Source organism: Phyllobates terribilis, unplaced genomic scaffold, assembly GCF_046119375.1.
Source record: "Phyllobates terribilis strain yellow unplaced genomic scaffold, ASM4611937v1 Scaffold_11__3_contigs__length_659146591, whole genome shotgun sequence".
Classification (NCBI taxonomy): Eukaryota; Metazoa; Chordata; class Amphibia; order Anura; family Dendrobatidae; genus Phyllobates; species Phyllobates terribilis.
The window spans coordinates 296,575,571-296,589,635 of NW_027362771.1; the positions used below are offsets into that span (position 1 = coordinate 296,575,571).

A 14,065-nucleotide genomic window follows, 5' to 3' on the forward strand; every position below is an offset into this window, starting at 1 on the left:
ATTGAAGATAATTAAACCAAAGTTTCAATATTATCACGCCAAAATCCATATTAGTGTGATTTTCATCTCATCCCAACTAAAGTTCTTCTAATGCAAATGATGGGAGGTATTTCATGAAATTAATTTGTTTAAGTACCATTTACATAATGTTCCTACTAAATTATATAAATGAACAGTGTTAAATCTATTCTCAATGGAGACCAATAAGTGAAATGTCATTGACTCCAAGCATCTTTATAAATTTTTATAAACTAGTATTAGCAGTATTCATCGTCATTCTCCAGTATAGCAAATGGGAGATACCGAAAAAGCCAGCTGAGATGTATAACATAGATAAATTGAAATTAGCTGACTACACATTTATATGTAGATGATAAAAGTTATAGAAATGTATAAACTCCATGGAAAATGGCAGTTACTTTTTTTTTATGATTTTTTTTATAGATTTCAAAGAATATGAGCTCACAATGAGTAAGCTCAATAGTCATTTTAAATGAAAGTATGTCTTTGCTGGAATACTCATATACCGATTAACCACTTCCTGCACAATTTCCTGGTTAGAAGGACTTGCTCCGTACCATCATACTGTGACATTCTTATCACAGAGATTGTGGGTTAGAACGACCAAAGCAATTTATAACTTTTTAGTTAATTAGTTTCCCATTATTCTACATCATCTAATGGATTTATATTTAGCCATTCTTGGACTGACACTGCCATCACTAATGGGATTTGCGTCTGGGAAAGGTAAGGACATGAATTCTTTGATAATAGAAAGTTGAGAAGGAGTTAAAACAGTAAGGAATATTAGATTCTTTGTAATAGTAGAACGATGAATGAAAGCATATAGATGTATGAACGTCTTTGTATTTTGCCATTTGAACACAAGGTATATAAAACAAGCCATCTGTAATAGGGATTGTCTCTGATGATAAATATGACCCATCATACATAATTTACAATATTATTGCACATATTTAATGTGGCTTTACAGCTTCCATCTGATGTTATTATGATCTTAGGTTATTAAGTGAGCAGATTTTCATTGATTACAAGCTTCTTATCCAAGACATTTCTGCATTTTCCAGTTACAATGGATATTGCTTATGCAGTTCTTATGACAGATCTCATTAAGAAAGTTATGTGCAGCAGCGTTGTATTAGTATTTTTACTAAGTAGTTATATTTGTAGGATCTATAAGATACTTATGGTGTTGTGCTTCAATCAGTAAATTTGGGGCCCCTTTTAATGGAGCTTTCCCAAAATCGCAACTTGATGATTGCTGAGGGTTTGACTGCTCTCACCCATAGTGATCCTGAGAAGAGGCCTCGGTAACTGGAGAACAAGGCTCTTGTATTGAATGGAGTGGCGGTGAGAATGCTCAATGTCTTCTCCAGTCATTTTCAATAGGACTGTCAGCAATAGCTGAGTGCTTTACTCAATGTTCTTTGGTGCTCCAGTCAAAACAGGGCTCTGCAGAATTAAATTTTGGGGATCGCTAAGAGTCCCAGTGATCAGACTTCCAGTAATAAACAAGTTATCCTCTATCCACAGGACATAACTTACAATTTTGGAAAAATCTATTTAAGTACCCAACCGCGTCTTGATTGGTTAATAGACAACATGCGGTTTGGCACTTGTGGGGACTGGAGTGCATTTGCCACAAATTTTGCAACTTTTCAAATTGTCACATATGATAAATTAGGCGGAAACATCTGGAAAACCTAAACTTCACCAACAATGATGAATGAAAAAAAAAAGAAAAAAGCACATAAAGATGTGACTTTATGGAAAGATGAAAAAGTCGCAAATAAAATAAGACGCAAAACACTAAAAACTCAGCAACAATAGTCAATAGTGAATCATTACTAAAAGGGGTTTTCCCACGAACTAAAGTTGATTTTGATCAATAGATCTTGGAATAATAATAATTTCCACAATTGGATGTGTTTAAATAAAATGTCCCTGTGCTGAGATAATCTTATAAATGTGTCCCTGCTGTGTACTGTGTAATGGCTGTGTCTGACCGTGCAGGAACATGGTCTGATCATACCACATCTCCTGGGCAGGGGAGGAAGGAAAAGAGTATACAGACATTATAGCAGGGGATAACAGTTGATTCATTTTGTGAGGTAAAACAGTTCAATGCCTGTTTTTAAACAATGTTTTACTTCACAGAAAGAATCAGCTGTGATCCCCGGCTGTAATGTCTGTATACTCTTTTGCTTCCCCCCCTGCCCAGGAGATGTGGTATGATCAAACCATGTCTCTGTACGGTAAGACACAGCCATTACACAGTACACAGCAGAGGAACATTTATAAGATTATCTCAGCACAGGAACATTTTATTTAAACACATCCAATTGTGGAACTTATTATCATTCCAAGATCTATTGATTAAAATTAACTTTCGTTCGTGGTAAAACTCCTTTAAGTCTCTATTATTGCAAATTTAAACATTAACCGTTTCTTTTTATTTTAATTTCATAACGCAACAGTACATATGAAAAAAAATGACTTTGTAATATATCATAGATAAATTTGTTTCTTTCATCTACTGGATTGATCTTTCACTCTCAATTCATGGATAAAATCTTTTTTCAGTGAAGACAGATTTTCCCAATACTGAGATAGGAGCTGGCAGTTGCTGCTTTTAAAATTCTATGGAGAGCGGAATAGTGGGGAGGGAGGAGCTAGAGGCAGACACAGACATTTTGCTGCAAGTTCACATGAAACCACAGTTACAGAACTTCATAAGCACCAACTGCCATCTCCTATCTCATTAATGGGAAAATCTACTGTATATTCCTTGAAGAGAGGGATTTAACCCAAACATTGATCATTTTGAGAATGAATCATCAGTCCAGGAGGAGAAATAAGTAGATTATTGTGATAAGATATATTGCAAAGTGTCTTATTTTTACATGTATTATTGATTTATGAAACAAATTAAAACTACAGTTACTCTCTAATTTCTAAGCAGATACTTAAAAAGGCGGTCTGATACATAAAATTTCCTTTCTAAATATGTATTTTTACACCCAAAGAACTTTTGGAATTTGCTTTATTATAAAATATTCTACACTTCTCCCTATCCTGGTAATCCCTAAATTTGTTTTTTAACTTCTCTTCCTGTGATGTTTCATTTGAGAGGAGTCGCAAGCAAAGCGTTACCAGGAGACAGGGGCTTTAGTCACTTCCCTGCAGCATCTATCACCCCTCATTGAACATGACATCATTAGGGGCGGTTTTGCAGTTACTTACTACAGTTTCTTTTATTGCCGCCCTCTGAAAATGTCCTGGATGTATGGCACTCTGCATCTGTCGCCACCGCAGCTTCTAACTGTGAAATAAGACCATATATAGACGCAAATGTGCAGACAGCTGACGCATTTTGGAAATTACATCTCAGTATTCACAGCTGTAATCTCCAAAACGCGTCAGCTGTCTGCACATTTGTGTCTATATGTGGTTTTATATCATTCATTGATCAAATAAACTGGATCATTTATATAAGGAAGACGGAATATCTTTCTCACAAAATAAAACAGCTTGGTTTTAAAAAAGAAAAAAAAATCAAGTATTTTAGTATTCCCTGAATTACGGAAAGCTTTAATTAGTTTATTTTAGAACTTTGTCCAGCAAATGTTTAGACCAGGGGTGGTTTTAGAAAAAGATGTCTGCTTTTTCCAAGAAACAGTTAATTTATTAACTATTTAAAGCGGTATTCCCATCTCCAAATCCTATCCCAGTGTGTAATAGGAGTTACAATAATATTAGCAAATACCTCCAATTAGAAATGTAGTATAGTTCTCCTGATAACCTATGTCACTTACCTCATGTGCAGGGCATTGCAGGACCTCAGGTATCCATGGCCATGACCACTAGCAACTAGCTAACTAACTGTCACTATATGAGTGGTCATAACCATGGATACCTAAACAACTGCAATGGCCTGCACATGGGGTAAGCAACGTAGATGATAAGAAGAACTATACTACATTTCTAATTGGAGGAATTTGCTAATATTATTATTAATATACAGTACAGACCAAAAGTTTGGAGACACCTTCTCATTTAAAGATTTTTCTGTATTTTCATGACTATGAAAATTGTACATTCACACTGAAGGCATCAAAACTATGAATTAACACATGTGGAATTATATACTTAACAAAAAAGTGTGAAACAACTGAAAATATGTCTTATATTCTAGGTTCTTCAAAGTAGCCACCTTTTGCTTTGATGACTGCTTTGCACACTCTCGGAATTCTCTTGATGAGTTTCAAGAGGTAGTCACCGGAAATGGTCTTCCAACAATCTTGAAGGCGTTCCCAGAGATGCTTAGCACTTGTTGGCCCTTTTGCCTTCACTCTGCGGTCCAGCTCACCCCAAACCATCTGGATTGGGTTCAGGTCTGGTGACTGTGGAGGCCAGGTCATCTGGCGTAGCACCCCATCACTCTCCTCCTTGGTCAAATAGCCCTTACACAGCCTGGAGGTGTGTTTGGGGTCATTGTCCTGTTGAAAAATAAATGATGGTCCAACTAAACGCAAACCAGATGGAATAGCATCCCGTTGCAAGATGCTGCGGTAGCCATGCTCGTTCAGTATACCTTCAATTTTGAATAAATCCCCAACAGTGTCACCAGCAAAGCACCCCCACACCATCACACCTCCTCCTCCATGCTTCACGGTGGGAACCAGGCATGTAGAGTCTATCCGTTCACCTATTCTGCGTCGCACAAAGACACGGTGGTTGGAACCAAAGATCTCAAATTTGGACTCATCAGACCAAAGCACAGATTTCCACTGGTCAAATGTCCATTCCTTGTGTTCTTTAGCCCAAACTTGTCTCTTCTGCTTGTTGCCTGTCCTTAGCAGTGGTTTCCTAGCAGCTATTTTACCATGAAGGCCTGCTGTACAAAGTCTCCTCTTAACAGTTGTTGTAGAGATGTGTCTGCTGCTAGAACTCTGTGTGGCATTGACCTGGTCTCTAATCTGAGCTGCTGTTAACCTGCGATTCCTGAGGCTGGTGACTCGGATAAACTTATCTTCAGAAGTAGAGGTGACTCTTGGTCTTCCTTTCCTGGGGCGGTCCTCATGTGAGCCAGTTTCTTTGTAGTGCTTGATGGTTTTTGCAACTGCACTTGGGGACACTTTCAAAGTTTGCCCAATTTTTCGGACTGACTGACCTTCATTTCTTAAAGTAATGATGGCCACTCATTTTTCTTTACTTAGCTGCTTTTTTTCTTGCCATAATACAAATTCTAACAGACTATTCAGTAGGACTATCAGCTGTGTATCCACCTGACTTCTGCACAACACAACTGATGGTCCCAACCCTATTTATAAGGCAAGAAATCCCACTTATTAAACCTGACAGGGCACACCTGTGAAGAGAAAACCATTTCCGGTGACTACCATTTGAAGCTCATCAAGAGAATGCCAAGAGTGTGCAAAGCAGTCATCAAAGCAAAAGGTGGCTACTTTGAAGAACCTAGAATATAAGACATATTTTCAGTTGTTTCACACTTTTTGGTTAAGTATATAATTCCACATGTGTTAATTCATAGTTTTGATGCCTTCAGTGTGAATGCACAATTTTCAAAGTCATGAAAATACAGAAAAATCTTTAAATGAGAAGGTGTGTCCAAACTTTTGGTCTGTACTGTGCCTACTACATATTTGGATAGCATCTTGGAGAATGGAATACTCCTTTAATTTAATGTTGAGTTAGCAGGAATTCTATACCATCGGGTTTTACTATTTTTCACAATTTGTGAATAACACATCTTCTCGCTGACTGTTAGGCTGTGTTCACACGATGTGTATTTCATGCGTTTCCGCGGCGTTTTTGCAGTTGCGTAAACGCCGCGGAAACGCATGAAAAACGCATGGTAGAAGGGCAGCAATGTTCCCCAATGGAAATCCGCATGTGCTGTGCCCATGATGCGGATTTTTCCGCAGCGTTAACGCTGCGGTCAAAAATCCGCAGCATGTCAATTAATTTTGCGGAAACGCGGCGATTTCGCCGCCATTGACTTGCATTAGAACGCGCCAATTCCGCAAGACAGCATTTGTACTTGCGTAATTGGTGCGTTCTAATGTGCGGATGGTACCCGGGTGTGGAGGAGAGGAGAGTCTCATCCACACCCAGGTACCATTAAAAAAGCTGTAAAAAGAAGAATAAAATAAAAAATAAATGTATTCTTACCTTCTGTCGGCCCGCGCAGCGCTCCCGCTTGGTTCCCGGCACTTGCAGTGAGTTGTAGGACCTGCGGTGACGTCAGAGTCATGTGACGGGTCACGTGACGCTGACGTCGGCAGGTCTTTCAATTCAAAGTTGCCGGCAGCCGGGAGAACAGATTGAGCAGGACAGCGCGGGCCATCAGAGGTAAGTATATACACTCTCTCGGTTCACACTGTATAAATCCATGCTGTTTGCATGGATTTATATAGTGTGACCTAGTTATCAAGCACTTTCCAGGTGATGCTAAAATCGCCTGGAAAGCGCTTGTCAATCTGCATGCGGAAACGCATGTGAATCTGCATGTGGATCCGCATGTATTCTGCAGGAAAAACGCATGCACAATCTGCATGCGTTTTTTCTGCCAGGGAGATGCAGAAATGATGCAGAAATTTTCTGCTTCATTTCTGCATCGTGTGCACATACCCTAATTACTAGAACTGTATTGTGCATTGACATCATGATTTTTTTTATTGTTTCATTCTTAGTCTACAGGTTAGTGTCATAGTGGAGCCTTTATGTGCTATTCTAATATTTAGGCAAAGTGAACTAAGATTAGAAAATAAAATGTTACCTATTTCTACAATAGAAATACATTGTCTGGTCTGAGATAATGCTGACATTCTGTTCTGTTTTGTTACTTTTTATTGCCATGGAAAAAATCTGTAGGTGATTTCTGTAAAAGCCGGTAATTTAATTTGGCAAATGAGTGCTAGCAGTTGAGTCTGCTTAATCATCCAGCCGCAAAGGTAAAATATGCAGGAGAAGAAGTGAAGAAGTCTGAGAGTGTCTTACCATTTCCCCAGTTTAGTCATGATATGAGTACATGAAACCACAGGGTTTTTTTGCATTTTTCAATTTCTTTCTTTTATTATTCAAAATATTTGCTTAGAAAATGTAAAGCATTAAAACCAAATTTTATCACATAAAGGGCTCCTATCTTTGTCACACAATTGACTTGGCTGAGGTATGAGATCAAAGATCTATGAAACCTCAGTTCTCTTAGAAATGAAATGTCAACGTGTTTGGTTAAGATGAGCAGTATGATTAATCCTTTACGTGAACAAGGACAGGCGTATGGTCAATTACCACATGGGTTAAGATCTGTTTTAGTTTCAGAATTCATAAGCTATGGAAAGTTCCTATGTTATAGCTGTAAAGATTAACTGAAAATAATATTACACAGGGGAAATTCACCTTAAAGGAGTTGCCCATTTTTTATATATTTAACAAATGTGATGAGGACATAGTTTTATGGCACTAATATAGAAGTAATACAGGTTTGAGCGCAGATCTCCTTCATTGTGAGGCACTGTATGCTTGTTAATGCATTCCTTCTGTTCTTAATACAGCTTTCCCATGAAAAGGGTTTTTCTATTGGTGGAGGCTGATAGGTCTGGTCACATGGTCCTCCATTAATTGTAATACTGAAAAGAGAATTGTGCTTTTTTTCTCTACAGAGGGCTTCATAAGTGGATAAGTTCGGCACTGAACTTGTATTCACTTAGGCTGTGTGCCCACTATGTATTTTATAAGCCTTTCTGCATTGGCAATTCCGCTGCAGAAACACTTAAAAAACGCTTGGTAGAAGGTCTCCCATGGTCCCCAATGATAATCCGCATGTACTGTGCAGATGCTGCGGAAATTTCCGCTGTGGATTATCATTGTCGAAAAATCCGCACCATGTCCATTAATTTAGGGGAAACGCGGCGTAATTGCCGCCATTGACTTGCATTGAATCGCATAATATCCGCATGAGTACATGTACACATGTGGATATTAAGCGATTCAATGCGCGGATGGTACCCGGGACTTGAGAAGAGGAGACTCTCATCCAGACCTGGGTACCATAGAACCTGTAGTTAAAAAAGAATTAAAATAAAAAAAGACATTATACTCACCTTCCGATGGCCCCAGGTTTCCTTCTCCAGTGCGCCCGGTGTCTTGGGCGGCTCGCGGTGGTGTAAAAGGACCTTCCATGACGTCATTTAGTCATGTGACAGGTCACGCGACCGCCAACGTCACCGGTCGCGTGACCTGTCACATGACTAAATGACGTCATGGAAGGTCCTTTTACACCACTGCGAGCCGCCCAAGACACCGGGCGCACTGGAGAAGGAAACCTGGGGCCATCAGAAGGTGAGTATAATGTCTTTTTTTTATTTTTTAACATTTTTATTCTTTTTTTCACTATTAACTTGGTCACACTATATAAATCCATGCCGGTTGGATGGATTTATATAGTGTGACCAAGTTGTCAAGCACTTTTCCAAGTGATGCTAAAATCGCTTGGAAAAGCACTTTACAACCCGCATGCGGAAATGCATGCAAAAACGCTTCACAAACGCTTCTACCTGGCAGGAAAAACGCATGTAAAATCCACATGCGTTTTTCCTGCCAGGGAGATGCAGAAAAAATCCGGAGCATTTCTGCTTCGTGGGCACTTAGCCTTAAAGGGGGTGTTCACTACTCAATCAACCCCTTCTCAATCCTCACGTTTCCCCCTTGTAAAATAGTAATGCTTATCCTCACCTCCAGTGCTGGTGCTGTTCCACCTCGGCACTGGCTCTCCCAGAGATTGCGTAACATTATGTCCCTCCATCCTTGCGACCAATCAGCACTGGCTTCACCCTCCCTGTCTTTGGACACATCACATACGTCCATAGGAAATGAGAGTGCATCAGTTCTCACTTTCTCTGGATGTATGTGATTTGTCCAAAGGTGGGGAGAGTGAAGCCAGTGCTGATTGGTCGCAGGGATCACGTGACATAACAATGTTACATGATCTCCGGAAGAGCGAGTGCTAATACCGATAGGGTGGGAGACATGGGATTGAGAAGGGGTTGCCGAGCAGTGGACAACCCCTTTAAAGTATGCGATCTCACTCATATAGTTGTATTCACATTAGTGTACATTACTGGAAGGAATGATAAATTCAAAGGAAAGGGAATAGATAGTGAATAAAATTATACTTTATTATTCAATATTTAAAACCATAGTGTTTTTGCATACATTTTAAAAAAATGACACCCCAGTTTTTACACAGGGCATAATATTAATGGAACCACAGTCTTGCGATGTAATAATTATATGCGCAGTCCTGACATAATATGGCAGATAGTTTAATTTTGCTGCCACTAGGGATAGTAACCAATGTCGCCTCTTAGATAGAATTATTGGCCACCAAATTATTTAATAAAAGAGGTAGAAACATAGTTTTTTCTTATATAAGTCTTCTGCAGTCAGATAAGTGGAAGTCAATCAGAGCTTCAATGTGAGGCATGCAAATAAGAATTATAACGTGTGCTATAAGCATGCTTTCACACTTTTTTTGTTGGACGCTGCGATATGGTTTCTATATCCAGTTATATGCAGCGTTCCAGGTGGTGGTTATGCCGAAATCTTAATGTGCACTATTCTATTACCAAAACTAAACTGCACATTATTATGAAGAACAAACTTTCATTGTGGGCGCTGAGATACATCCACGTGGTAGCTGTGTAGAAATCACAGTGTTCACATTCGCTCTGATGTCAGTACTGAACGGCACAGTATTAATTGCAGATAGCATGTGACGCTAACATTCAGCCAGTAATCAATTGAGTTGTCCCTTTGTACAGTACAGACCAAAAGTTTGGACACACCTTCTTATTTAAAGATTTTAAAAGGTTCTATCTTCATATGTGAGTCCTTTCATGTAAAGTGGCTACGAGAAGATTGAAAATAGATGTTGCTTTTCAATAACCATGGGGAACCTGTGTGGTCAGGTGATCCTTAAGATCAGGGTCCAATTTTAAATTGCCCAGTGTTTATTGACTATACCTAGCATCTCATTCCAATTTTTATGGTAATCTGTAATAAATATTATCATGAGGATCCTTATTTTTCAGTTTTAGATTCAGAAGATCCTATCGATTTGATCTTAAAGGGGTTGTCCACTACTATTAATAACCGTCCATTCTATTTTTATGTTGAAAATAAGTATCTTTGTAAGTACCTTGCTTTGCAGTTACTGCCTGTAAGCGGCGCTATCCTTGGCCGCTCAAAGGCATCATGTGACCCCTGGCTGCAGCTGGCTCTGACATCCGCTGATATCACTTCAAGTTCCGGCTGCAGCCAGGGGTCTCTCTCTTCTGCGTTCCACGGTGAGTGATGGGCTGTGGGCGGGGTTATCCCCCGCGTGTCACACCCAGCATGCACCGCGCGCTCTCCCTCTCCTCATTCATTGGGAAAGCGTGCAATGGATGCTGGTTGTGACACGCTGGGTGTGACACGCGGGGTAACCCCGACCACAACCCAGCATCCACCGCGGGGATCGCGTCACTGATGTCACGCCTCACTTGACGTGATATCAGCGGCAGGTCACGTGATGCCTGTGAGTGGCCAAAGATAGTGTCACTCACAGGCAGTAACTGCAAAGCAAGGTATTTACAAAGAGACTTTTTTTTCAACATAAAAATAGAATGGCCAAATATTAAAAGTAGTGGACAACCCATTTAAGGCCAGATTATAGGTTTTCTTGATTGTATTGAACTTGTGATACTTATATACAATAAAGGGGTTGTCTGGCACTAGGGTACAAGCCTACAGTCACTCTACGTGACAGCAGATCTATTAATCCTCACAGCACTTGCAGTGCACGCTGTGAAGATTCTCTGGTGCTGGCTCCGGAAGCAGGTTGTCTTGTGACTGCAAGTATGCTATTTGCATAGTTCTGGCCACATTCCAACTAGACTTGCCCTGTTTCGCACTTTACACCTGCGTTGATTGAGGCCGCGCATGTCTAGTCTGCAGGTAATCACATACTTGTGGTCACACGCCTATCCCTCTCTTCACCGGCACTGAAGAATTCTCAAAGCATGCTGTGCGCACTGTGTGAGGATTCACAAGTCTGCAGTCACATAGAGTGATTGAAGACTTGAACCCAAAAACCATAAATCATGTCCCCAACGCATTTATTAAACTAATGCTAAAGGTCCATGATTTTGATAGTTTAGATTATTGTACCCACATTCAGGTCAAAATTTGCAGTCATAGTATGGGTGGAAAAATTTGCTCATATTATGTTTGTCTGAAATTTTGCATTTTATAGCATCTTTCTCTGGTTTCAGTATCTAAAAACTAAAATTCGCCATTAATATCAAACTTACTACTGTCATGACATTCTTTCTATTTGCAATCAAACATTTAGGATCTATTATAAATGTGAAATAAATATGGGAGAGCTGTTGTAATTTATTTTGAACCACAATAAACCTTTTTTTTCTGACTGTATTTGACATTATTACATATTGTAAGGTGGCTGTTAGATATATAGTGGATGGAAGATAAATCTTAGAGTAATGCTTTAGTGCATGTAGGACAAAAAGGACTTAATCGGCCATGGCAGGTTGATTATGAGCAGCTGAATGGCTGCTCACCATATCTCCACCACTGTGTGTGGTTCATTTGGTAAAATGAGACCTGTTTACCTCACACATGTCTGTGTGTATGGAGGTGTGCAGATCTCCTGTATTGAGTGCTTTTACTAAAGAACTAAGAAGCTGGACGCTAAGCCAGACGGGTTAGCCAGCACTATTGTATGGACTTGTTTTATGTTTCATTTTGTGCCAGACAAGGGCTGTATTTGAGTTTCCTGTGATGTGGTTTAAGAGGACTGAAATAAATCAGCCAGACTTTAAACCTTTCTGTATTTAGTCATCCTGGTTGCCACCCACTCAATTTGAATCTTTATTCCACGCTTGCGCACTTTCAATCTGTTCTACAGCGTTTTCAGTCTTTTTTTCCCATTGCGCAAGCGCAGGTAATGTGTAATGCGCTTGCGCATTGTGAATGGGGTTCCCACGCGTGCGCCGTGACATGTGACTCCCCCACGCATGCACACAGTCAGTGAAGCTGAACTCAACACAGCTTCACTGCGCACACACGGGGAGCCGCAAGTTACGGTACACGCGCGGGCGACCCGCACGTCACGGCACAAGCGCGGGGGCAGCCGCACGTCACGGCACATGTGTGGGGACCCCATTCACAATACGCAAGCCCATTACACATTACCTGTGCTTACGCAATGGGAAAAGAAGACAGAACGCTGGAGAACAGATTGAAAGTGCGCAAGCGTGGAATAAAGATTAAAATTGAGTGGGTGGCGACCAGGTTGACTAAATACAGAAAGGAACACCCCTATGACTGAACGAGCAAGTAAGTTATAAGTACAGTTGTGCTCAAAAGTTTACATACCCCGGCAGAATTATTCTTTTCTTGGCCTTGTTTCAGAGAATATGAATGATAACAAAAAATGTTTTTCTCCACTCTTGGTCATTGGTTGGGTGAAGCCATTTATTGTGAAACTACTGTGTTTTCTCTTTTTAAATCTTAATGACAACCAAAAACATCCAAATGACCCTGATCAAAAGTTCACATACCCCAGTTCTTAATACCGTGTAGTGCCCCCTCTAACATCAATGACAGCTTAAAGTCTTTAGTGGTAGTTGTGGATGAGGTTCTTTAATTTCTCAGATGGTAAAGCTGCCCATTCTTTTGGGCAAAAAGCCTCCAGTTCCTGTAAATTCCTGGGCTGTCTAGCATGAACTGCGCGCTTGAGATCTCCCCAGAGTGGTTCAATGATATTGAGTTCAGGAAACTGAGATGGCCACTCCAGAACCTTCACTTTGTTCTGCTGTAGCGAATGACAGGTCGACTTGGCCTTGTGTTTTGGATTGTTGTCATGTTGGAACGTCCAAGTACGTCCCATGCGCAGCTTTCAGGCTGATGAGTGCAAATTTGCTTCCAGTATTTGCTGATAATATGCTGGATTCATCTTTCCGTCAACTTTTACCAAGTTTACTGTGCCTTTGTTGCTCACACATCCCCAAAACATCAGCGATCCACCTCCGTGCTTTACTGTAGAAATGGTGTTCCTTTCATCATAGGCCTTGTTGACCTCTCTCCAAATGTAACATTTATGGTTGTGGCCACAAAGTTCAATTTTGGTCTCATCACTCCAAATTACCTTGTTCCAGAAGTTTTATGGCTAGTCTCTGTGCTGTTTGGCATATTGTAGGCGAGATACTTTGTGGCATTTGCACAGTTATGGTTTTCTTCTGGCGACTCGACCATGCAGCCCATTTTTCTACAAGTGCCTTATTGTGCATCTTGAAACAGCCACAACGCTAGTTTACAGATGTTATTTGTGGGTTTTTCTTTGCATCCCAAACAATTTTCCCGGCAGTTGTGGCTGAAATTTTTGTTGGTCTACCTGACCGTGGTTTGGTTTTACAGAGCGCATGATTTTCCATTTGTTAATCACAGTTTGAACGCTGCTGACTGGCATTATCAATTCCTTGCATATTTTTTTGTATCCCTTTCCTGTGTTATACAGTTCAACTACGTTTTCCCGTAGATCCGTTGACAATTCTTTTGCTTTGCCCATGACTCACAATCCAGCAGCGTAAGTGGATGGATGAAAGATGCAAGAGTCTGTCTGGATCCCAGAAACTCACTCAGCTTTTATGCACACACACTGATTACAAGCAAACAGGTCAGGATGTTACCTTTAGTAGCCATTCAAACCCATTTGTGTCAAATTCTGTGCATGTTATCAGGCCAAAATCACCAGGGTATGTGCACTTTTGAACAGGGTCAGTTGGATGTTTTTAGTTGTCATTAAGATTTACAAAGAGAAAACACAGTAGTTTGACAATAAATGGCTTCACTCAACCAATAACCAAGAGAGGAGAAAAAGATTTGTTGTTATCATTCATATTCTCTGAAACAAGGCCAAGAAAGGAAAAATTCTGCCGAGGTATGTAAAGACATT

At 40.2% G+C, this 14,065-nt stretch overlaps 1 protein-coding gene across 3 annotated transcripts in view; it reads left to right on the forward strand.

Annotated features, from left to right (window-relative positions):
* Positions 1 to 527: 527 nt before the first annotated feature.
* The window catches only part of LOC141165100 (uncharacterized), a 43,799-nt gene continuing 30,261 nt past the window's right edge, over positions 528 to 14,065 (forward strand). For all 3 annotated transcript variants that reach the window (XM_073650738.1, XM_073650736.1, XM_073650737.1), the window contains exon 1: positions 528 to 747. In XM_073650738.1, the coding sequence (XP_073506839.1) occupies positions 681 to 747 (67 nt within the window). In that variant the 5' untranslated portion in view covers positions 528 to 680. The remainder of the gene's footprint in view (positions 748 to 14,065) is intronic.